The sequence below is a fragment of the Macrotis lagotis genome, chromosome 4, assembly GCF_037893015.1.
Source record: "Macrotis lagotis isolate mMagLag1 chromosome 4, bilby.v1.9.chrom.fasta, whole genome shotgun sequence".
In the NCBI taxonomy this organism is placed as follows: Eukaryota; Metazoa; Chordata; class Mammalia; order Peramelemorphia; family Peramelidae; genus Macrotis; species Macrotis lagotis.
The window spans coordinates 20,400,529-20,426,647 of NC_133661.1; the positions used below are offsets into that span (position 1 = coordinate 20,400,529).

Below are 26,119 nucleotides of genomic sequence, written 5' to 3' on the forward strand. Positions count from 1 at the left end.
ACAAGGCAGCCCATCTAAAGCCAGGTTAATTTTAATTAACTCAATTATCATGAAATAGTATATTTTAATTAATAATTTCCTTTAATAGGTCACAAACTTTAATAGATCATAAGAGTACTCATTGAAAGACATCTGTTACCTTAGATTATTTGTATCTTCTAGTAGAAAATTTGGAAGTCTCTCCTAGCAAGACAGTGTGAGAGTCAGTAAAAACTTAAAATTCAAGGCCACAATCCTTTGCTGCTATTGAATTATTAGCTAGCTTCCAAACATCATCTGGCCAAAGAGCCAGACAGATTTTGTTCTGTTGTTGCTGCTGCAGAATTCCCATCTCAGGGGCTCCGCCATTTGGCTCCTGAGAGCTGCTGGGAGCTTCCAGAAGCCTTCTGTGGCAGATGATGGACACTACTCCTAAAGGATTGCTGATGTTTATTTTTTCTATTCAAAGTTGCTTTTTAGTATTCAGAGTTTGAAAGTAGTGTGAGGCAAGGAGAAAAGAATTTCCATTCTGGTGGCTATTCCCAAAGATGTTCTTAATGGATTTACTGGAATTCTGAGTTTTGGTGGCCCAGATGCCCTCCTCTTTTCAATCTTTATCTGAATGTCATTGTAATAAACAGATTCATCTCTGCTTGAAGAAGAAAAGGTTTTCCCTGATTCAGGCAGATTCTTTGGTGTCGACAGGAATACTTCACACTTGAAAATTAAAATGAGACCCTTAAATGACAAAAATGCTTCTTCTCAGGAGAAGCTATTATGACTCATTTTAAACATATAAATGCACATTCTTCTTCCACACAATGAGCATTTTTTTGCCTCTATATACTATGGCCCCAGACTAAAGCATAATTATGATGTGGGCACTCCAGAGGAGTGTCTCTGCTGTTTTGCCGCAGGAGAATGTTGGCAGCATCAGCCTATGGAGAACTCTGAGCCACTGAAGATGGCCTTGTGAAAGGCGGAACCCAGAAAGCTGCTCTGGGGTACAGGACCCAGAATTTTCAGATAGCCATTGCTTGGTTGGCTATGAAAGATGCGGCCAAGCCCAGAGCTTCTTGGCAATGATTCATGATCTAAGTCAGCCAAAATGAACTCCAGTTCTTTCCCCCTCAGTGGGCACAGCTTACCCAGAAATAGCTTTCCATCTTCCCAACTCTCATCTGATAGAGAATTAAAAAAAAAAAAAGAAAAAACACCTCTCACCATGAGCGGGCGATTTATCTCTAGTGTCTACGGGACTGATTTCAAATGGTGGCAGGAAATGAAGCCAGGTCCACTCTCATCAGCCCCCTTTCCTGGTCATCATTTTTCTCTATGCTGCTCTTCCAGTGACCTCCAGGGCAGAACAACTTTGTCATGGTTTCATTAAAACCCAGAGCAGCCTCCGGGGAGCTGCCTCAGTTCTCTGAGTCATCTGAATCCCTTCACTATAATCATTGTCTAATTTTACTAGCTGTTCCTATTCTTGTGATTGGTATCTTTGATTATTAAAGGAGTGGCCTGGCTTTTCTTTCTTGAGCCTTTTGGGAAAGTCAGACAAGTTAACAGTTCTGATGTGACTATTTGTAAAAATCATATGAGCTTGGTTTGGCTAGGATGCACAGTCTCATTTTCTCCCTAAAGTTATTTGAAACAAAGGTTAATCATGCAGGCTTACAATAAGAGGCCCCTTTGTACACTAGGAGTCCACTTTTCAGAGTGAATAATTTAATAAGAATAGTTCTCTGTAGGAAGATGCTAAGAAAAACAGGATATTATGCCATCATAAACAGCTCTACTGACTTTCAAACCACTGACTTGCAATTCAGGGGTTTTTTTTGCTATTCAATTATATATTCTCTGTATATTTTGATACCTTTAGGTTCTGTAATTCTTATGAGTCCTCGCCTTTCTCTCCCTCTCCCTTTCTCCGTCCTTCTCTCCTCAGCCTTCCCATCTTGCCCAGGCTGGAAATACAAGGACTAACATGACCTCAATCCCCCTCCTAATCCCCATGGAAGTTCTCACTTGGGCCCCTTTCCTTCAGCCCCTGGTAGCTGCCCTGCTCCTGGGAGCTCATCATACTGGGGGCCAACTTGGTGCAAACACTTGTTCAGCATAACCAATTGCAGCTCAGAATGTCTGAGCTCAAGAGAGGTGCCAGCCTGGACTTTGCCAGGCCTGGGATTACAGGTATCTACCAGTAGACCCTCCAGTGGGTACTCCTTTTACCACCAGAGTTCACAGCCTCCTGCAAGTGAGAACCAGGTCTTTGAGAGTTGCAGTGGGAGGAAGGGGCTCAGTCATTTTCCTGACAGAACCGATGATAATATTCTGCAAATGTTAGGCAGTTCATCACAGGACCTGTACTTGCAGCCTTTCCATTTTATAAGATTCTTGCTGGAGATTGTGTGCTGTCACATCATGTGCTACAATATCTTAGGATGCAGGATGGTCAGCTGGCATTGAAGAGTATTGGGTGAAAAATATCTGGCACCTGAAGCACTTTAGCTCACAGAACCCTATCCACTCTTCCCCCAATCCGCCCGGAATCTGTTTCCACAAAGCTTTGGGTCCATATTAGATAATGTCCAGCCTTCCTGTCCTGTCACAGGCAGTGATCCTTTCCAAGACTCTCCTCATTGTCCACCTTATTATCCATTTTGTATTAGTGAAAGTCAGATCCCAAATAGAACCCTTGTAGATTCTTTTGAAGGTGAAATTATCATTAAAACAAGTTATTATTGAGGCAGCTAGGTGGTGCAGTGGATAAAGCACCGGCCCTGGAGTCAGGAGGACCTGAGTTCAAATCCGGTCTCAGACACTTAATAATTACCTAGCTGTGTGGCCTTGGGCGAGCCACTTAACCCCATTGCCTTGCAAAAAAACCTAAAAAAACCAAAACAAAAACAATCTGCTCTTTTTGGAGGGAGGGGTGGTGAAGAGTCAAAGACAGAGAATCCAAACATATATTTGGTAAATCAACATCCCCCTCATTACTGTCTACTCTGTCTCTGGCCAGGCTTGTGATTGGTCAGCTGAGCTGCAACAGTTTGTGTGCAGGTGATTTATTGTATACACTGATGGCAACATAACTTTTGTGGTTCTTCTTCCATTGCTCTTTAACCAAATGTTCTCTTCTGCTGTTCCCTCTTCTGGTTTCTAGATCTCTGTATGTGAGTATGTTTGCCTTTGTATTTGAGTGGTTTGTTCAGTCCTTCAGTTGTGTCCAACTCTTTATAACCCTCCATGGGGTATTCTCAGTCAAAGATCCTGCAGTAGTTTGCCATTATCTCTTCCTGAGGATGAAAACACACAGAGGTTAAGTAAGGGTGTGAGGCCCCAGGCCCGGGGCTCCATCCACCAAGCCACCCAGCTGCCGTCGTTCTCCAAATGATGGATATTAGAGATGAATAGCATTATGTGTGTATACAGATGCAAAAACATATTTACTGTTGTGTCGTGGGTGGGTGCGTACAAGCATATGTGTATTTATCTTTTGTTTTTATTGTTGTTAAGACATTTTTCAGTCTCACCCAACTCCCCATACCCCCCCATTTGGGTTTTCTTGGCAATGATCCTGGAGTAGTTTACCCTTTCCTTCTCCAACTTGTTCTGCTGATGAGGAAGCCGAGGCAAGCAGGGTTAATGACTTGCCCAGAGTCACTCAGCTAGCAGTGCCTGAGGCCAGATTTGATCTCAGCAAAAGGAGTCTTCCTGACTTGGGCCTGGTGCTCTACCCACTCTGTCAGCTCTCTCTTGATAAAGGATGATTATTGGTAAGGATCAGCATTGCCTATGTGGAGCATATATGTAGATGTGTGTGCTTTTGTGTGTATGGATGTAGCCAAGGTTACCTCCTAGAAACCAAACAAGTGAAATGGGAGAGGATGAGCATCATGTGTATTAATGTCTAGACTCATGTATATTAAATATATACTAATTATATTCACATACATCTATATGTGTGGATTTGTATTTAATATATGTTGCATTTATATGTAATGTAAAGATATGATACTAATCTTTGTGTACAATACATTTTATTATATGTTGGTTGTTGTCCTTTGTTCTCAAAGGACCAAAATGATATCACTGTGTGTTCAACTGTGACCTATCAGACCAATATGAGCTCTACCACAGGTTGGGCACCAGAAGACCATGTGAACATTTGGGGTGGAGTCTCTGAATTTGTATAGCTTTTGTCTTTTTAAAGCCTTTTTCTATCATTCAATCAAAAATAATTATTATATGCCAGCACTAATCTATGAACTAGAGGTTCAGAAATAAAAAAGAATCAAATAGTTACTGCTCCTAAGAAATGTAATATTCTGTTGTAGAGAATACAATATATATAGGCCCAGATAAGTAAACTTACAAAATATAGTCATGGAGGGGGGTGTGTGGTGGTGGGGTTGCAAAGCACCAACACATCTGGGAAATTAAGCAAGACCTTGCGTGGGAGATGTCTTTTGCTCCTGGACCTAGTCTTTACTGGATGACTATGGACACATAATACCCCTCTTTGTTTTCCTGAGCTGTAAAATGAGGGGATTGTATCATCTGGCATCTAGAGGTCTCTTCCAGGACCAATATCATAACCTCCTGTCCACTTACCTCATGGCAGTGGGGTATAGTAGATAATGTTTTCTGAATCCGACTCCCTGGTTTGGGATTTCATTGAGATACTTATTAGCTATGTGACCAATTTCCTCATTTGTAGAGTGGGGATAATAATACCCAAGTTTATATAGGGAAAATGCTTGCAAACCTACAAATAAAAGAAATCCTTTTTCAGTGAAATTGATATTGTCATCTAAGTCTCAGTGGAAGGACATGTTAAATGAGACCCACAAACCTTTCTTTTTTTTTTTTTTTTTTTGGTTTTTGCAAGGTAGCGACTCGCTCAAGATTGCACAGTTAGATAATTAAGTGTCTGGGTTAGATCTGGACTCAGGTCCTCCCGATTTCAGGACCTGTGCTCTATCCACTGCGCTAGCTTCCCTGAGATCCACAAATCCCTGAAACCCACTTTCATATAAAAAGATATTCACTTATGGTGAATTTCTCTTCCACTCTTGGCATCACATCATAAATCTGCAGATTTAAATTATATTCTGCTAATCAAGCCCATTCATTTCTGAAATAATTGAGTTGTTGGGGATTTTGGCATTTGGAATTAAGTGACTTGCCCAGGGTCATACAGCTAGAAGAATCAGGAGTCTGAGACCAAATCTGAACTCAGATTACCAGGGCTGTATCTACTGCAGCACCTAGCAGCGCCCCCCCCCCAAAAAAAGCTACTTCTATTTAAGAGAGGGAGTAAGAGTCATCACTGTGCAGGGAGAGGTTTTGGATTTGATAACCCACACTCATTATTCTGCTACATAAAGTGACTGTTCTGTATAATGAGTTAATGAATTCTCTTATTGACCATTAAGTTTGAACGACTATTCAGTGTAGAGGCAAGCAGTGTTTGAGAGGGAACAAGTACGAATGAAAGAATAAGTTGCTTACTAAAGGAAGCATTTAGAAAACCTTGATATTTTGTGTTCCTACAGAACAGTATCTGAGACCAACCTAGCCACAGCTCCCTAGGAGAGGGGAGGGTGGGGCTGAGGTTCCCCTTGCTGAGGATGGGGTGCCCTTACTGCCCCTGAGGATGGCGTCCACCTCAATGACTCTCCTAAAAGTTTCCTTCTTTTGCATGGTCGGAGACTTAGGGATAAATCTGACTCAGAATTCCTATCTGCCTGCCCTGGATCTCTTCTCATTTACACAGGGGGCCTGGTTCTTCAAAATGAAGCAAGCAAAAACCCCACCCCACCCTGCCCCTCCCTGCCCAGGAACTAAGAGGAAAGCCAGGTGAACCAAGTGGGTCACTACCCTCATCTGGAAAAAACCGCAGACAATGATCTCGGGGCAGCTATGATCATGTGATCCTCCTTCCCTCTCCTGGTGATTCTCCCTGGTGATGGAGAGCAGCCAGCATCCTCTCTGTATTCCCCACAGCATCCTGCCCAGCATCCTGCCCAGCGCCCTGCCCATGGGAGGAGTGGCAAAACCCAGAGCCTCCTTCAGGCTCATCTTGTGGAGCTGCTTAAGGACAGGAAGCAAAACTGGCCCATGGCAGGTCTCCTGGCAGCCCTGGAGGAGGGGCTGATTAACCAACAAAACCCTCTGCTCCCCATGGGGGCCAAGAACAGGTCCTTGGACCCTCCCTCCTAGAGGCACGTGGTTCAGACTTGTTCTGCTGAGAAGTAAAGGGAGGTGCGGGTGTGGGGGGGTGCCCGAGTGAGAGATACCTCTCAGCCCAAGTTGTTGCTGCTGTCATCTTTCATACTCGAAGACTATGATGCTACCTTATGAATGAGGGCTTGAATGAGCAAAGGCCTCCTTGCAACCTCCACCACCGTCTTCAGTCATGAGCTGATCTAAGAGGAATCAGGACTTCTGGGATGGTCTAGAGACAGTGGGAGCCCTGGAGACTTTGGGGAGGGTCTCTCCCATGTTATTGCTGGAAGAGCATCATAATGGTAAAGTATAGAACCAAAATTTGTACCATTTCAGTAAATCCAACTAAGTAAAGCTCACCTTATTAGGTTCAAATCTGGTCTCAGACCCTGGGCAAGTCACTGTACCCCATTTTCCTCATTTTTCTCATGTCAGGTGGTCTGGAGAAAGAAATGGCAAACCTCTACAGTGTCTTTGCCACAAAAGCTCCGAATGGAGAGTTGGACACAAGTGAACAACAAGGGAAGGTCCAGTTGCTGTTGCCCAGAAATGCAGAACTAGCTAAGGCAGCTGGTCCCTAGTCTCTGGAGTCCAGGCCATGGTTTTTCCATAGAGCCTTTGGTCTAAGGCTGGAGTTCATTAGGCTTCACTATAAGCCTCTTTGACCAAAGCCATTCCAGCTTTTTTCTGATTTCAGTATTGGGAGTTGTTTTTTGGAAACACAAACTTTACCTACCTTGAACACTAAACTTGCTCTTAAACAGCTTCACCTGCTTGTTTCGATTTGGCCTTGGACATACAAGGAAAGATGAAAAGATGGTCTTAGCTAGTTCATGAAGTTCCCCCAAACTCTCACGTGTACTTTCTAAACTATAACGCAGCAGCAGGTTCGCTTTTTCTTTTACTTTTTATTGGCTAGAGCTTCCGTTCAAATTTGGGGGGGACAGGGACGATCACATCCATTTTAAAATTGATTAGACAATTTAACTTGGAATTTAACTGCTGCTGTGGCTGAGAGAGATAAGCCTCTGAATGGGAACTGGAAGCATTCATCTTGAGTTGTTCCAATGGATGGCAGTGAAGTCGGCATTTTGTGTTTATTCTGTGATTTGGACAGACTGCAGAGCTGAGTATGAAATGTGAGCAAAACAGAGAAAAGGGTTTGTTTTGGCTTCACACAAAGGCTCAAAGTTTTTCAAGCCATAGATTTGAACTAAATTCAAATCCATTCACAAATTGTGGTCTTGGGTCTTAGAACTCATTTCAGGGTGCCCATTCTCCATCATTTTTGATACAATAGCCTAGCTTTTACTTCCATATTTGAGTTCGATCATTCAGTGACTTTTCCCTTAAGTGTCTGCTCTGCAGTGGTGTCGCTGTATGATGGAAGAAGTGGCCTCAAGGATGGACCAGTAGGAGGCCTTATCCGCATGGAGTTTGTTGTCTCAGAGATGCTCCGAGGGCCAAGACGATTGAGATTACCATCACATTGGGGAGGGTTGGCTTGTCATATCCCCCATCAATGGTTCTCTACTCCTAGGAGAGCAGGGGAAGATTTATGAGAGAAGTGTTTCCTTGGAGGTGTCACGGCAGTGCATGTCCCTGATCCCTAGGCAGGTAACAGGAGTAATTGAGTTCTCAATTAGCTAGCACTTAAGAGATTCACAAAAGATTTGCAGTAGCCTGGGAGGGAAGGAGGTAGTATAAATACTATCCCCAATTTAGGAGTATCGAGATAGAAACTGAGGTTAAGCAGGAGGAGCAGTGGATAGTGATGGATCTGAAGCCAGAAAGACTCATCTTCAAATGTGGCCTTAGTCACTGCTAGCTGTGAGATTCTGGGCAAGTCATTTTACCCTATTTGCCTGAATTTCCTCATCTGTCTAATGAGCTGAGAAGGAAATGGCAAACCACCCCAGTATCTTTGCCAAGAAAACCCCAAATGGGATCATGGACAGATAGGTGTGACTGAAATGATTAAATAACAAGCTGTCCAAAGTCCTTTAGAAGCTAAATGACTTTTTTTTAGAATTAACTCACATTTATTAATAACTTAAATTGTAAACCATAAAACCTGTTCAGGCTTACAAAGCACATTCCTCACAACACTGTGAGGTAGGCAGTGCAAGTATCATTTCTGATTCGCAGATTAGGGAAATGAAACCCAGTTAGGTTCAGTGATTTTCCCAAGGGGTTACTCAGTTAGAAGGTATCAACACTAGCTGATGAACCCAATTTCAATGACCACAAGCCTCTTCACACTTATAAATGCAATGTCTTATAATCATATTTTCCATAGTTCCTCCCAAATGTCTAATTGCTTTGTGCCCCCATGGCCAAAAATTGACTTTGATAAATCTCTTCTAACTGAGCTACACTGGTCCTTAGCTAACAAATTCAGGTCTCTTTTTAAAAAAAAAAAAGTCAAACTATTCATTTACTAGTTAGGGCTTTATTTTTTTTTTTTTTGATGAGGGGTAGAGGAGGGAAGGAGATATTCTAAGAAGATACTATTGAATAGTTTTCCAAAGACTTAGCCATAGGTTGTGAAGCCAGTTCTGAAAATCTTTTGATCAACAGCACCCTCACTAGAAATAGTCACTCCATGTCCCTGCTCCTGACCCATTGCCACATTGAAGGGAACAGCTCGGTCCCAACATTTTGGTCACCTCATCTTTATGCACTGTAGCACCAAAGGAAATGTAACATTATTCAGAGAAGGATGGGGCTTAGAATTTCATTAGACACAGGAACCCCTGCATAAGAACACTTGCCACCAATGCACGTCAGGACCTTCTTGGCAAATCTAAACAGTGTAGAGCACTGAGACCTTAGCCCAGGTCACATTGCCAGCACTGATTCAGAGGGCCAGTCTTTGTGACTGTGAGGCCAAGACTCCTCCTAGGACTAGTTACTATTTATTTGTATTCTCTGGTTGCCCCTTCATTCCATAAGAAAAATTAAGTAAGTGAATGGAGTCATAATTTCCTTTAGTTTAGAAACTAGGTTCCCAAAGCAAAAGTGACAGAAAGGGAAGAAGTTCCCAACGTATCAATCAGAGACAGGAAGAATGTCAAAGATTTGAGGCCTTGGATATACAATCTACAGCTAAAAACAAGGGGATTGTTTGGGAGAGAAGAGTTTGGTGAGATGCAAAGAAAGGTTTAGTTTTTGGGGGTTTTTGGAGGATCAAAAAAAAGGAAAGAAAAAAATAAATGTAAATTTGGAAAAAATAATGTAAATAAATAAAACACCCAACACCTGGCTGAATGGAGAATGGGAGAGGCCAGAGGTGGCTCACTCTTTTTATTTTATTTCATTTTATTTTATTTTATTGTATTTTATTTTATGTTATTTTATTTTTTGGTTTTTGCAAGGCAAACGGGGTTAAGGGCTTGCCCAAGGCCACACAGCTAGGTAATTATTAAGTGTCTGAGACCGAATTTGAACTCAGGTACTCCTGACTCCAGGGCTGGTGCTCTATCCACTGCGCCACCTAGCCACCCCGGCTCACTCTTTTTACACAAAAAAATTGCCAAATGGGAAGAAATACAAACAGGTGAGGGTAGACCCAGAAGCAAAAGCCAAGTCTCTAAACTCTGTTGCAAATAAAATGGGATTTCCTTGTATACAGAAAAAAAAAATGACAGTGTGGTATATTGAATAGAAATCAGGAGACAGGGACCTCTAGGTTCCAGTCTTCTTCTGTCTCTGCGATCACAGACATGTCAGAGCAACTCTCTAAGACTTGGTACAGACCCACTGTTCTTTATATGGGGAGGAAATATCTATACTAGGGTTTGCCTAGACCGATGAAATAGCATAGGTTCTTCCCTAAAAGATTAGGGTCCTTTTCTAAAAAGAGGGGAAAAAGATCTAAGTGCTATCCCATAAACTTAAAACCATCTTCAGGATTAGTGAGCCCCAAATCTTTGCAGACTGTAGCAGTTCAAATGGTGGGGCAAGTGTCCCCTGAGTTGGGGGGAAAGATTCACTTATTGAATATCACTAATGATTTGGAGGGAGAATTGGTAGTGCTATAAGTTGGCAGGTGATCAAGATGTGTGCCACAAGCATGAGAAGAGGAAAGTCATGGAGGAGAGGAGGGTAAATGAACTAAAGATGAGGTTGTAGAAAAATAAGGCAGAAGGCCCTTCCTGAGGTGGGGGATGACTTCCATGAAGGGAAAAAATGTACCAAAAAGGTGGGCAGACCCTGAAGTCAGGAATTAGGAGACCTGGGATCTGCCAGATCTGTCTTTGTGGAAGAAAGAGAGGATGCTGTAATTCCAGAAAAGAGTCATGGCATATTGGAGAGTTTGACCTTTTTCAATGTTTTTTTAAAAAGTCAGAAAAAAATCTTGAATAATGTTGGACAGCTGTGCATTTAATGGGTGTCAACAAATTTGAGGGAATATCAAAAGAAAAAATCCAAATAACTTTATAGGAGTGAGTAACAGGACTAAATAGATGTAGTTTGGCTGTCTGGAAGACTGAATTAATGATAGTCTTATTTAAGTTGGTCTAGTGATTTTGATAGTCATATTAATCTTCAGTTATTCCTTTAGAACCATATACCACCAGAATTTTAAATTTAATAATTATTGGTATTTTGATTGAACAAAATGAAGCTATACACTATATGTCCAGACTAGGAGTTGGTCACCTCTGTCCTGGTTTAGTATTTATTGGACTATGAATGGATGGTTCTGTTCCTATCCCTTCCTAAGCCAGTCCTGTTAGCTATTCTTGGTACTGACTCTCTTCCTGAATGATCTCTGTGACAATCAGTTCTATTCTCCTAACCTGGCATCACTTCTTACATTGAGGTGGTTCTCTTCTTACTCTTTTGTGTCCCAGACTCAGGCTTTCCTCCCTAAATTTCTCAGTTTTGGAAATGATCCTCATTGTTCTATGTTTCTCTTAGTATCTACATAGACCTAGGAGTCTTAAACATTTTTTATGTTATGGATCCCCCTAGTCTGGGGAAGCCTATGTACTCTCCTTGAATGATGCTTAAATGCACAACATGAAACACATAAGATTTCCATATAAGTCAGTTATATGTGTTGAAAAATATTTTTGCATGTCATTGGAAAAAAATAAAATAACATTTAAAAAACAAAAACAAACCAATTATATGAAAATAGTTGCCAAAGTTTTTTTTTAAAATAAGTTGATGGACCCAGATGAAGAATGGCTGGTCTAGCAGGATAGTATAAAAGCATACACCACTCTAATATTTAACCTAGACTTGATGGATGGATGGGATGCCTCTCAGAAATACTTCTGGGAGAGCGAAGCCTGCTCAAAATGGATTATTAGACTGTTTTCATAAGGTCTAAACAAACTTTGTTCATTAAAAATTTAATAAGTGAACTCACATTTTGACTAAATGTCATTTTTTCCACTTAATTGAATGGATGTTTTGGTGCCATATACAAATAGATTTGTAGATCTTTGAACCATAAGAAATATTTGTTCGCTGACATGAGGTAGAAAAAAGGGGGTAACCATTCAAAAGCATCAAGGAATTATGCTAATATTTAGCAAAACAAAATAATAAGGTAGTACAATGAAAATTTTGCTGATATGGGGAGGAATAAACTATTCATAATTAGGAACTCTAAAGATTACTGGATACTAGAAGAAACAGAAACCTTAGTATTTTTTGTTTGTTCAGTAAGGAGGACAGTTGTGTTTAATAGGGAACAAAGAGCAGTGTGCCCACAGCTGTGATTTTTGGAACTGAAGCACCCTGAGGATGTTGAGTAAAATGGACTTGAACATGCTAGCCTTTCTGTTTTTGGCAGGGGAAATGATCGGTTGGCAAGAGGGTGTCCAGGTCCTTTAGAGAAGGCAGAGTCTGTCTTGTACCATCTCCTGAGGTGCCCAGCCCTCTCTGCACCTAGTAGGTGATCAACAAATGTATGGCTTATTTGAAGAGCCTTTTTAAACCAAACATCTGAGAGGAAACTTAATGACATTTCAGCTTCAGAGTAGGTCTTGAACACAGAGGAGGAAAGACACTGAGGCAAAGAAAAACAAATGGCTATTTCTCATGCAGTTTCTCCCTGCTGCCTCTGCTTTGTGTGGGCTCTTTTCTCTTTTCCCAAATGCCCACTGAGCCCCAGCTTTGCCCTCAAAACCCCACCTCTCCTTTCAAGATCTAACATAACACAGAGACTGCTGCTGCTGCTGCAAAATGTTGTTCTTCTGGGATTTCTCATAATATTTTAGACTACTCAAATAAGAGAACATGCACTAGACTGCAAACTTTATAAGTCCATAAAAGCGCTTGTCATTATTAATAATAATCATCATCAAAGCCTTTAATTTAGCTTTATTCACTTAGCTCACCTTTTAGACTCTGCTTTTTTTTAGGGTTTTTTTTTTCCGCAAGGCAATGGGGTTAAGTGTCTTGCCCAAGGCCACACAGCTAGGTCATTATTAAGTGTCTGAGGTCGAGTTTGAACTCAGGTCCTCCTGATTCCAGGGCCCGTGCTTTATCCACTGCGCCACCTAGCTGCCCCAAGACTCCACTTCTTAAGGGCAGAAACATTGTCTCCTTCATTGTTATGTTTGTGGTAGGTCCTCAATAAACATTTGCTGAGTGATCCCAGGTAATATCAGAGGCTATAGAATAATAGCCTTGGTCTTGCCCATAGGGCAGATTCCTTTATGCCCTGTGTCACAGTGGGTTCATAGAATCCTAAGACTAGAAGCTAGCTTGAGAAGTCATCTGACCCTTGCCACTCTTGCCTCAGGTAGAGAGCCCTCCCGACACATCCCAGGTAAATGAAAAAATCTCTAGAGGAAAAGATTTAAAATCTTTCATTGTTAACCTGTTCTGGTTTTTAATGATTAATTATTATTAAGTTCTTCCTGCTACAATTGAGATAACTTTTGTTGAGACTTAGAATAGAAAATAGATTTGTCAACAAAAGAGAAAATTAACTGAAGGAAAATCAAGATGCACCTATTCACTGATAAATTTATTATCTAAACATTACTGGTTTAAGAACACATAGGTCTGATTGTACTTTCCTAAGGCAATTTCAGCTCCAGACAAAAGGAGCCACATAAAACCCTATTAGGCAGCTTTGGTAATACTGGCAGTCTTAATCTAACATGCTATGTTTAGAATGGGTGTATTTGAAATATTTGTTCTCAAAAAAAGCCATTTTTGCCTTCTTAGACACTTTCAAAAGCATTTGAACTGACTTTTCTGGACACCCCAGCTGCTAGTTTTCTATTCAGCATTTTTGATGCTAGAGGTGAATCTGAGAAGTCAGAATCACATGTCAACAAATAGCAACATTGAGGCTACAATTGTGCATGAAATAAAAGCTTACTAATGGAAGAGAAAGGAATAATACTTTATATAATATATAATATATAATTACATTATAATTATATTATAATTCTCGCTTCAGAAACTTTATAGCTTAAAATCCAGACTTTTGTCACTTCGTTGATGATCTCTGAATATTCAATATTGAACTGCATAAGTTACAGGATAATGAGGTTTTTCTGAAGGCATTGAGACCCATTGTGTAAATCAGAAACCACCTGGTATAGAATATAAGCTCCCTGAAGACAGCACTGCCTCATTGTTTTATCCCCTCCCCCAGCATTTTGTTTGGCCCAGTCTTCTTCAATTCAGCTGATAGATTGGACTTGGATTTGGACACACAGGGGTTCAAGTATTGCTTCGGAAGGTTACTGACTAGGTGACCAGAGAGGAGTCAGCAGGGAAGTCTTAAATGTTCTACATGTTGAGGGTCAGTGCCCAGGAGGGGAGAGCCCACTGCCAGCTGGGTATAAACCAGACAAGAGAGGCCCGGCCCTCTGGATGTAGAGGGGAGATGCTGCCTGGGAGGTGGGGTCTCAGCCACACTGAGCATCACGGGAGGCACAGGGAGGGGAGACCAGAGTCAAGGAGAGAGAAACTGGGTCTTTAGATTGATCCTGGGGGTCAGGAGGAGCACCAAAAGGTTGTGTGACTGGCAAAGGGGTGTGAGGGTGTGAGTGGTGCGAGTGTGGGTGTGTGGGTATGTAGGGGGTATATGCGGTTATGAGTGTGTTGGGGTGGTGGGGGTGTGTGGCTGTGAGTGGGTGAGCGTGAGTGTGGTGTTGGGGGGTTGTGTGTATGGGGGTGCATGTGTGTGTGTGTGTATGTGTGCATGTGTGCGTGTGTGTGTGTGTGTGTGTGTGTATGTGGGTGGGTGGTATGGGGTGTGTGTGATGACAGAGACATCCTCAGACATGTGTTTTGGTTGGTCCAAGACTAGTGGTACAAAAAAAGGCAGAAGAGCGTGGCTGCCTTCAAGGAAGTGCCTTCTAATGTAGGAGACCACAAGCACTCTCGCCAGGCCATGGGCACGTCCCCGTGTAGCCTGAATCAGATTAAAATGTAAAATCGATGTTAAGATTGCAGTTTCCTAAGCCACTTATTTGCCCACAGTGATTCTGAGACACAGGTTGTTTCTGTTTGAGTTTGTCATCGCTGATAGGGAGAAAATGATTGGGGAAAGAAAGAAAAATGATAACGGATTGGGAAAAACTTCTTGTGGAAAGTCGACTTTTATGTGGGGCTTAAAGGAAGCTAGGGAAGCTGAGCGGTGTAATGAGGATGAAGAACATGCCCCACCTGGGAGGCAGACAGAGGGAGCCCAGGATGGAGGGTCTTATTCCTTGAAGGTCAAGAAAGCCATGGGATAAGATTAAAGAAATCAGAGAAGGGGTGCAGGCTAAGTTCTGAAAAGACTTTGAAGGTCAAACAAATGATCCTAGAGCTGATGGGGAATCACCAGAGTTTATTAAATGTGGGGTGGGGTCCCACATGGTCAGGCCTGCACTGTAGGAAAGTCAAGTTTGGTAGCTGAAGGGAGAGCAGTGGAGACACTAGCAGCTTCCTTCACTAGGCCAGGGAGGAAGCAATGAAGGTGGCTGCGGCATGGAGGAGGGAAATGGAAGAGATGGTCCACAAGAGAAAGCCACAGACGTAGGCGACAGCTTAGGTCGTGGGGAGGGACCTTGGAAATAATAGGAAGGTTTGGAAGTGGGGAGTTGAGGGAGAAAGATGAGTTTACGTTTGGATGTGTCTGAAAGGCAGTTGGACCCGTGAGACAGGTCAGCTGAGAGGTCAGGGATGGAAAATCGATTTGAGAATCATTGGCATAGAGTTGATAATTAAATTCACAGAGGCTCACAAGATCCCCAAGTGGAATAGTATAGAGGGCAGATATAAAAGAGCCAAAGCCCATGAAATCCCCAAGGTTGAAGGGTGTAACCTGGAGAAGAGGGTGAAGGGGGTGAAGGTGTCCAAAGGCTGCAGAGAGGTCAGGAAAAGGGAGGACTGAGGGGAAAATCCAGTGGATTTGGCAGGTAGATCAGTAGTAACTTTAGAGAGAACAGTTTGGGTAGAATAACAAGGTCAGAAGCCACATGCTAAGAAGAGATCAAAGGGAGGAGAAGCAGAGACTTCCATTGATGTCTCCCTCCTCAAAATCACTTGGTGAAGAAAGGTTATCAAAATAATAAATCCTTTGCAGAGCTGAGCGTTTTATCATTAAACGAGTCGGGTTTTTCTACATTCTCCCTCATCATTGAAAAGACTGTAGGGGGTGGGACACATGATCCCTAGCAGCTTTGGAGTGGTGCCCCTTTGGAGCTGGAGGAGACTCAGGACACGCTTGGTCCAGGAGTTCTGTGTGGTTCTGGTCCATTTGGATGGCAGCAGAGGGATCTGGCCGTAGTGGCCTGGAATTAACAGATAACTGAAGTGTTCAATGTGATGATCATATTGGTCTTGTTTTTCCTCTACATGATGCCAAATGGCCAGTTGGAATATTTCCATTTTTTTTATAAATTCACTTTTTTTAGAATATTTTTTATTTATTTAGATTTTTGCAAGGTAAATGGGGTTAATTGAATTGCCCAAGGCCACACAGCTAGGTAATTATTATTAAGGGTCTGAGTCCAGATTTGAACTCAGGTATTCCTAACTCTAGGTCCGGTGCTCTATCCACTGCGCCAACTCCATTTTCAATCAGGTGTTTTTGTGTCATTTGAGCTTGAAGGTGGACGTGTGCAAGTACTGTTGTTTAGAGTCAAAGAATTCATTTTTAAATATCAGTGTTTCAAAGATTATTACATTATCTGACCAGTACAGATTTATAATTTGAATTTTTAATATTCTCATGTGCTTTCATTTAAACTTCTTCCTTTGTGTTCTAGCCTAAATGGATTTCATCATTTATATCTTGAAAGAACATACATAATACAGTTAGATTTTTACAATCTTGAATGCTGAATAGTTGATGCACTATTGTTGAGAAAAGATATAAGCAGGACCACACAAATTAAACCATTCAGTCAAGTAACTGGTCAGACCCCTAGTTTAACTTCCCTCCTTTCATGCCTTGAATTGATAGTAAATTTGCCGAAAATTATTTCATGATTATTCAGTTTAACCATAATATGTGTATTTTTTATATTTTTTAATTTAAGGCAATGGGGTTATGTGATTTGCCTAAGGTCACACAGCTAGTTAATAAGTGCATGAGTCTGGATTTGAACTCAGGTCCTCCTGACTCCAGGGCCGGTGCTCTATCCACTGCGCCACCTAGCCGTCACATAATACATATAAATAGATCATTTTAAAAGAATTTATTGAGAATAGATTTATATGTATGTGCATCCAAATGTACAGCTTTATAAAATATTATAAAAACAGAAGTGCCTCCAGAAATTAGCTAGTGCTGGTCCTTTCAACCAAATCTTTGGTTGCTGACAGTGATTCTAAGAAAAGGCATGTCTTGTCTTTCCTGGACATCATTCTCCAAATTCAAACAGCCCTTGCCCTTCCTAGGACAACTCAGCATTAATCCATCATATAATCAGGTTTTTGAAATGTCTGGACTCTTCCTGTATTGCAGCTGTAATGTGCTTTTCCAATGCCTTCCTCATCCATTCCCTCTGCTTGGCAAGTCTTGGCCTTCTTTAGTTTTCCCCATTCATCCCCAAACCCCCTCCAGACTTGCAGCAAGGTGGATGCCTCTTATGCTTTATAGAGATTTATAGAGACACCCTCGCATCCCGTACAGACTGTTGGAGCTTCAGTGGGAAGGCGGCTAAATGGGGCAGTGAGAGAGGGTGGGATTGGAGTCAGGAGAACCTGAGTTTGGATCCAGCTTCAAGCCTCACTGACTGTGTGACCCTGGACAACTTACTGACCCTATCTGTGCCTTTATTTGCTCATCTGTAAAATAGGAAAAATAATAACCCCCACTTCCCAGCATTGTTCTGAGGCTAAAATAACACAATATTTATAACACACTCTGAAAATCTTCAAGTATTAATAAATACTTATTTTTAAAATCTGCATGGCAGAAGGTTTTCATTCATCAGACTGGTGTGCTAAATGAACCTTTGAAGATTCCACAGCCAAGACTCTAGTTCTTGAAATACTCATCTCAAAATGAATAGATTTCCATATATGCTTTGGGGAGGATAGCCACTAAATACCTTCTGTGGCCAGAAGACCAATGTCTCATCTAATCTAATTGATTCAGTGAAAAAAGGGTAGTTATGAAAACCAAGGGAGGTCAGTTCCATAAGAACAACGTTGTAAATGGCTGGCTGGCCAGAGATCTTTAGAGTAGGCTTCCAAGTAAAGTGGGGTAAACTTGTGTGAACTATGCCTTTGTTCTAAAAGGGAAGAAGGGATCTTAAAATTCAGATTGTTTTTAACATTTCTTAGTTCAGAACTAGTTTACTTAAGGCATTTTTTCCTTTGTTTGACTAACCATTTCTCTGCCTAAATTAGATTAAGTAAATCAAATCCAAGGATTTAAACTATTTTAAAGGAATGAATGAGATTAGAGTAGATTAGAGTACAAAGGAAGAAAGGTTCTAGACCAAACCCAACCAGATGGACTCACATTTAAAATTTTTTTTTTTAATTTAAGACAATGGGGTTAAGTGGCTTGCCCCAAGGTCACACAGCTAGGTAATTATTAAGTGTCTGAGGCTGGATTTGAACTCGGGTCCTCCTGACTCCAGGGCCGGTGCTTTATCCACTGTGCCACCTAGCTGCCCCTGAACTCAAATTTTAACAGAAAGTGCTCAGAGGGTTTTCAGGATGAGATCAGGAAAAGGTTTCACTGTTTACTAGGAGCTGGGGAAGAATCTGTCATCCTCAGAATATGGGGCAACATGACCATTTTCTGCTATCTGCATCTACTTGTGATGACTTAGGTTGGAAACCCCTCACAATTCTGCCTTTGACTTATCAGGCGGTTACCCTCAGCCCCTCTCCCACTGGGGTTTTTCCCAGTGTGGTCACTGTACATAGTACAACTTCTTGGAGTCACCTAAGCATGTGAAGACTAACCCCCCCCCCAAAATGGGTTTCAGCTGCTGGAGGACCCGGAGAGCTTGGCCAGGCAGAGAAGAGGCCAAGGTCATCCTGGCCTTCCAGCCTGTGGCCAGGCATCTTGACCTCTGTCCTGCCACTGGACTCTAAGGAGGATGAGAGAGTGAGGCGGACAGCTGCCGTCCCGCCTCCCTTCAGTCCGGGTCATTCACGGCAAGATGTCCGTGTGAGGTCACTCATTCTCTTTAGGACAAAGAACAATCTGCAACAACAGTCAACTCTAAAGTCACTTCATGTGTAAGATAAAGCTCCAGATGTAGAAGTTAGTTACTTACAATTGTATTGTACAACATGGATTTAAACAAGTATTGTAGTTTGTTTTAATATAAAGAAAGGAAATAATGGAAAAAGATAGGCTGCTGATACCAAGGAAGGAGGAGTAAGGTGCCATGTGGCCTTCATATGTGGGTAAAGTTCATTATTTTTCTTTAATCTCCTCTTGGCTTATTTTTAACTTTGGTTCTTATTTGGAGGGATCACTGTATAAACTGGAGAAGGAAAGGAAGGGTATGTCCAATCAACTTTGGAAAAGTTTGTCTCCTTACTCAGGAATTTTCTTTCTCTTGATATTTTTTTTTTTCCTCCCTTGCCCACACTTTGTCATCCTTTTTCTTATTTTCTTTTGGGCTTTGGCCACTTTTGTTCATTTCAGTTGGCATTCTTGGGCTTCTTTTTGATATTCTCCTCTTTGATCCCTGGAAGTGACACCAGCTGTTGTTTGGTTTGCTTAGAGGTCTTTCCCTTTGGCATTGAGAAGTCCTATTGTTCATTTATGTTGGGAAAATCATTCTGATTGAGTAACCATGCAGAACTCAAGAGACAGACTTCCCACTCTGTGAACTGTAATAATAATTTGAAATAATTTGAAAACAAAGGGTTCAAATAATTCATTTTTAAAAAGTAATGGATATATATAAAGTTAAATATATATTCATATTCAGCAGTTAGACAAGTGCTTCAAAGCTGCTATAGGCAGTAAACATGTGGTCTCAAGGAATGTACTTTGGTAGGTCCATTGGTACCTGGGATGGCAGCATCGGTGAAAGTTAGAGTTGCAATATGTGGGCCCTAACATTCCAGCTCCAGCTGTGTTTCCTAATAGATCCAAAGAAATAAAGATGGGAAAAGTGGCAGGAATAGAGAAGTTGTGTGCAGAGGGCAGTCCTGGAGGAAGCCAACTGTTGAGAGCCATGATCCTCAAGTTCTGAATGAGAAAAGAATAGCAAAAGGCATGGACAAACATCTCAGACCTCTTTATTATGAAAGCTAATGATGGAAGGAAACATCTGTAGTTTTTGACACAAATACCTGTTTTTCTACTATATACAACTCTTATGAGAATAATTTTTGAATGTTGCAATGAAATTATTAGAAGGGAATGAGCAAACTGGCAATAGACCACTTTTTTTACCACTGTAAAATGGACTGTGTGAGTGTGAGAGAGTATGTGAGTATGAGTGTGTATGTGTGTATGTGAATGTGTATTTGTGTGTATGTGTATATAACCTGAACAAACTTGATTCAGCTCAGATTGGATTGCACTAGGCTAGGCTGGATTGGCCTTGAAAAATCACCCTGTTCTTTGAATGGCACCAAGCTTTTCCTTGAACCCCAAACCACCTTTCCAATACCAATATTGTTCTGAGGGTATGAGGCCCCCTGCAATCCCCATAGAATTGAGCTTGAGAATCACCCCGGGGAGAGGGGAAGCTCATGTGAATAGAGAATTTCTCAAAAGAGCTGTCATAAATATTTTAAAAAGCTCATCTGGAGTATGAAGGGAGTTAGTCAAGGGGTAAGACTAGGGAGGACCAGTGGGCCTCACAGGTGTTTGTTGGCAGCATCATGAATCGGGAGGGTATGAGGAAGAGCCCAGCACATGGGGAAAGTCCCTCGTGACAGACTTTTGGAAAGACTGCAACAAGAGTTGAAGAGGAAGGGAGGTGGATGAGTTGGGAATCTGCATCATGGGAGGGAAGGGGCTGAGATCGCTGAGGGACCTGGCGTCTAACCTGGATCTGGCCAAGGTAGCTCCTCTCCTGAGGGAAACCTTGCATGGATGTTAAATTCCCACACAGATCAGCAAGTTTTGCAGAGAGAGAAACTGATCTGAGTTCACAGACAATATTTCTAGCTCCACTGATCCCTTTTCCCATTTTTAAACATGAACATAACAAAGTGCAGAAAATGGAGATTTGCATGAAATTACAAATCAATTCTATAGTTTGCGTTTAATCATTCTGTAAACGTTTGGTGATAGGTACAAAAGAAACAAGCCAAGAGAAGGTGGATGGCTAAGGAAAGCAAAAGCAAAGGCTGGATGTGCCCCACCCCTTGGGGTGTCATCTGGGAATTTCTTGTGCAAGTAAGAGTTGGGCTAGGTGGTGCCCCAGGCCCCTTACAACTCTAAGCCTTTGGATCTGGAGAATTATTCCTGTTCTTCTGGAAAGAAACAGCTATAGCTCCAAGGCCTCCAGATGATTGAAGCTAAAGGTGCTTTGGCACAGTGAATAGAATGATGGATTTGGAGCCAGGAAAACAAGTTTTAATCTTCGTTTATTTGTTGTTTTATTATTTATTAGCTATATTTGTCACCTAATCTCACTGAGGTTCAATTTTCTCATCTGTAAAATGAGGATAATATCAATGGTACCTACCTCATGGGGTGGTTGTGAGACCCAAATACTAAAATGTATGAAAAATATTATATGTATTTTTCTGCCTTTGCCATGTGATGCATACTTAGTGACTTCTGTTTATTGCCCCATAGGAAACAAATCACAAGACAGTGGCATAGCAGAAATGGAGGAGCTTCCAGTCCCTCACAACATCAAAATTAGTAATATCACATGTGATTCTTTCAAGATTTCATGGGAAATGGATTCAAAATCAAAAGACCGGATTACACACTATTTCATTGACCTGAACAAGAAAGAGAACAAAAATTCTAACAAATTTAAGCATAAGGTAAGTAGATACCAGTGGCTATCAGCCATGCTCTGACAGGCCATGCAAAAGCATTTGCTGTTTTTAAAATTTGAGTGGTGAGTGAATGTTTCATTATTAAAGACTTTTGGAAGAATTCTTTCCAAAAGGACAATGGCCCTTCCCTTAATATCTGAATGGAGCTGACATATCATTGTGATGGGAGAAGAGAGAGAATGCATCAAAAGCAAACCAAGCAAAGGGTATATTGTTAGGATAAAGGAGAACCTGATGATTTGATTTTGTTGTCCTTTTTATTAACACAGTTGTATGTGAACTGAAAGTGGAGGAGAGAAAAAGGGTCAGATTCTTAGTTCTCCAATAATCATGATTACATAGGAAATATTAAATTAGCAGGTTCAGTCCATCACTACCTAGATATGGGTTTGGAAAATTGAAACTGCATTCTGTGACAAAGGCACTCTGTTGAACAAAGGTGAGAAAATTCATTTTACTATGCTTCCTGGGTTAAAAAACATGTTTTTCATAATTTAAAAAAATGACGGGAAACATTGTTCTTCCTCTGCTTGCAAAATATTGATGAAATTTTAAAAATTAATGTTAATTATTTTTACCTGCATGTAATTGGAGGAAATAAAATGCTAAATAGATAGTTTTTTTTTTAAAAAGAGAAAGTAAAAAAAGGAGATATGCAAAGACACTACTTGCTCCTTTACAAAGGGGAGAATCTCAGATATGAGACATCAGAAGTTTTTAATTTGTCTTACTGGATTTTTTTAAATAATTCTTTTTTCTAAGTGAGAGCTCCCTTGAAGAAGAAGGAAAACATATGGGGGTATGTGTATGCAGTGTTAACATGAAAAGCATCAACAGCAAGATAGTTTTTTTATTTTTTATTTTTTAGCTTTTTGCAAGGCAAACGGGGTTAAGTGGCTTGCCCAAGGCCACACAGCTAGGTAATTATTAAGTGTCTGAGACTGGATTTGAACCCAGGTACTCCTGACTCCAGGGCCGGTGCTTTATCCACTACGCCACCTACCCACCCCAGCAAGATAGTTTTAAAAGTAAAATTTTCAAAATCTGCAAAAAGTATTCATTGTTGAACTACCGTGATGTCATTGGATAGTACAAAGAAATGCTTTAAGCAAAGAGATGATTGTATTTCAGCAATTTGAAGATAATTTACAAGTTGTAGAAATGTTAACTCAGTGACCAAATGCTTCATGATCTTTTAGCGAACAGTAGGTGGCTGGAAGCCAGGGGTAGATCTCAACCTGTCTCCTTCTACCTGTCCTTTTCTATGGGTCAGACTAAGGTGTTTCTATGTGGAACATCTACCATTGGGTGGTGCTTAAGGATTTCCTCCTCCAGGGGTGGGGTGGGGCTCCTCTCCTTAGGCAGCTGGGTGACCTGGGGGCGGCACCACCTCTCTGGGCCTTCCCTTCATTACCTTCCAAAGGAGAGCATCCTGGCTGATTTCTTACATCTGCATCTCTGCACTTCAGGACTCTTGGGATGTATGAAATTTGTCTGATGTCTTTTTTGTCTTAGGATGTTCCCACCAAATTGGTGGCCAAGGCCGTCCCCTTGCCCATGACTGTGCGTGGACACTGGTTCCTGAGCCCCCGGACCGAGTACACCGTCGCTGTGCAGACGGCCTCGAAGCAGGTCGATGGAGATTATGTTGTGTCTGAGTGGAGTGAAATCATCGAATTTTGCACAGCAGGTGAGACCCCGGGGTGGGGGGCAGGAGGGGGCAGCAGAGGAAGGGGGTAAAGCCGAGAGGCCCCAGGAGAGACTAGGAAACTAATTACAGGGAAAAAGGATAAAGTGATTGCCCTATCTCCAAGTGTTGCCTAGATCGAGTGACTGGTTTTGTTTTTTTGTTTTTTTTTTTTTACCTTAAGAGCATTTTACAGCAAAGTGATATATGTCCTTTGGCTGGAGGGTCTCAGCAATAGAAAAGATCTTGTCCTTTTGGCTCTCTTCTTCCGTTGGCTTGTAGGTCAAAATGTTAATTAAAAAAAAACTAGTTGGAAATGAAACATTTTAGCATATTTTCTGAGTTTTGTATTGTAGGGGAAATACATTTCTTCAGTTTCCTCTGAGAGGTCTCTCCCTCCTAAATATCTGTGAGGCAGCTAGGAGGTGCTTCAGTCAGCATACTGCTGGCCCAGAGTCAGGGAGATGCAAGTTCAAATTCAGCCTTAGAAACCCTGACCTTGGGTGAAGCAGTTCACCTCTGCTTCCTCACCTGTAAATCTCCCAGGATGGCAGTGCAGATTGAAGGAGATAATGTGTGAGGTACACAGCAGATGCCTACTAAATAATGACTCCTTTCTATGACCTCAGCTTCTTAATGGTCACTGGAGAACCAGAGCGGCACCAGGAGAACTAGAAAAGTGAAGCCAGGGAGGGAGTGGCCGTGTGCAGGGTGAATCCATCCAGTGTAGGTTGGAATGGAGGTCAAGAGAGCAAAGACTTCCTGTGGAAGGTCTGCCAGGAAGAGGAGAGGCCGGGAGGGGAGGGGAGGAGGGCGACAAATGAGGACAAGTAACATGTGGGAAGATAAGGCTGGAAAGGTAGATGGGGCTCAGATGTGCAGGTTTTTAACACTAAGGGGGGGGGCACCCAGGATCCTGGGGGGAGGGGGGAGAAGAAGTCAGAGGGTCAGGACCAGGTTTAAGGAAAAGGCCACTGGAGGCAGGAGACCCTTCCACGAGAGCAGTGGAGGGTCCAACCTAAGGGGAGAGCCATGAGGGATCACATGGGGTAAATTGGAGCAGATTCTTTGAATTGTAGAGTTTGGTAAGCCTGTCGAGTATATAGGAGATGCTGATCAGCTTCTCTTGGAGCTCATGACTCGGGCAAGGGCTGATAACCAGGATGCTGTGACTGATTCCAGGGAGCCTGTAAAGAGGGGCTTTGGAGGAGAGGCAGTGACTTGGTTTGGGGCCTGTTGAGTAGATTTTCTTCAGAATGTTCACTGACAAGTGTCAAGGGGGCTCTGAAGATGAGAACAAGATCAGGCCTGGAGAACAGGCACCTGACAAAGCCCCAAGTCGGGGGCTGTGTCACGGGTGATGACACCTGGAGAGTAAACTGAGACCCGGGGAGGGCAGCATTGGAAGAAAAGCTCTTCTCTGATCCTCAGCCCCTTGAGGACAACTGAGGTGTTTATCGAGCCATTCCAAAGCCATGGGGCCATCCAGATGACTCTCCCTGGGTGTCTACCGTCCACTGATTCTGCTTTCTTGGAAGGGTTCCCTCATCCCATCTTTGTCTTGTCTGTTGTCTGCAAGAAGGGACTCTTGGCAGAGGCTGGGCATGGAGGGAAATGGAGCTCTCAGAAATGCCACCAAAAAGGCCTGCCTTTTTCCAGTTTGCTGTTGCCTGGCAACTTGCTCCAGCCGAGCCCTAGTGCTCTCTCGCCCCTGGAGGGGCCCAAACCACCTTGAAGAATGCCAGCTTCACCTCTATTCTGCCATCATCTACTGCTTCTAAGCCCCATGCACAGTCCCACTGCCTCAGTCCAACTCCCATTCACTGAACAGTCCTAGCCTCCCCAACAGACCTCAGGTCTCATCACCTTTAACCTCTGAGTTGCATTTTATAGATGGGCTCTTCTTTTCCTCTTATCTTGACCTCAAGATAGAGCTTGGGACAGCTAAGTGGCACAGTAGATAGAGCCCCGGCCCTGGAGCCAGGAGAACCTAAGTTCACATATGGCCTCAGACACTTAATGATTACCTAGCTGTGTGGCCTTGGGCAAATTGCTTAACCCCATTGCCTTGGGAAAAAAAAGAAAAATAGATGAGAAGACCAGAAAGAGATTCGGCAGCCCAACCCCCAGAGGAGCTAGCATCTGCCAGGGTGCCAATGCAAACTGCTTCCGGCCATTTTCAGTTCAGAAGGTGAAGCTCAGAAGGATTAAAATGGCATTAGAATTCATTTTCTGGAACATGACATTTTAACTCTTTCTAGCATATCAGGTTTACCTTGAACTTTTGGGTGAGACCTTCCTGGATTGTGACCTCATCTAAAGTCTGCCCAGAGCCAATCAGAACATCAGGAAATGGCATCTGTGTAGACATGGAGCCCAGTCCCCAGGGTGGGTTCAGGCACTTGGGAATTCCTGGGAAGAGGGGAATTTCTCCCAGGGTTCCCTAGAGGAGGCGTTGGGTCAGATGTTCTGATCATTTCCCAGGTGTGATTGGTGGGATACTGTGGATCCACTGTAAGCCATTTCTGTAACTTATTGCTCCCTGATTTATCTAATTACTACTGAGTTGGGAATGTTTTGGAATCCTTAAAAAACCTTCATTCTATTATGTTCAGCTGGAACTCATTCCATCTAACAGATCTGGATTTCAGTCCAAGCACCCCACAACTATCTTGGGGAACTTTGTTTTGTAAAAACTCCAAACTTCCAAGGACCAGACTTTGGCCACCACAGCCAGGCTCTTGAGATCCTGAACCGGCCTGCTACCCAAGCACCTCACAAGCTCTTCCAGAATCT

The 26,119-nt window shown here is 42.3% G+C and overlaps 1 protein-coding gene across 2 annotated transcripts in view; it reads left to right on the forward strand.

Annotated features, from left to right (window-relative positions):
* PHYHIPL (phytanoyl-CoA 2-hydroxylase interacting protein like) overlaps positions 1 to 26,119 on the forward strand; it is a 65,665-nt gene that overhangs the window by 31,800 nt on the left and 7,746 nt on the right. Inside the window, exons 1-3 of one of the 2 annotated variants that reach the window (XM_074232290.1) lie at positions 12,937 to 13,006; positions 21,425 to 21,621; positions 23,152 to 23,326. In XM_074232290.1, coding sequence (XP_074088391.1) covers positions 21,457 to 21,621; positions 23,152 to 23,326 — 340 coding nt within the window. In that variant the 5' untranslated portion in view covers positions 12,937 to 13,006; positions 21,425 to 21,456. Of the gene's footprint in view, positions 1 to 12,936; positions 13,007 to 21,424; positions 21,622 to 23,151; positions 23,327 to 26,119 lie in introns of those variants that run through there. The other variant, XM_074232289.1, reaches the window with a different exon arrangement.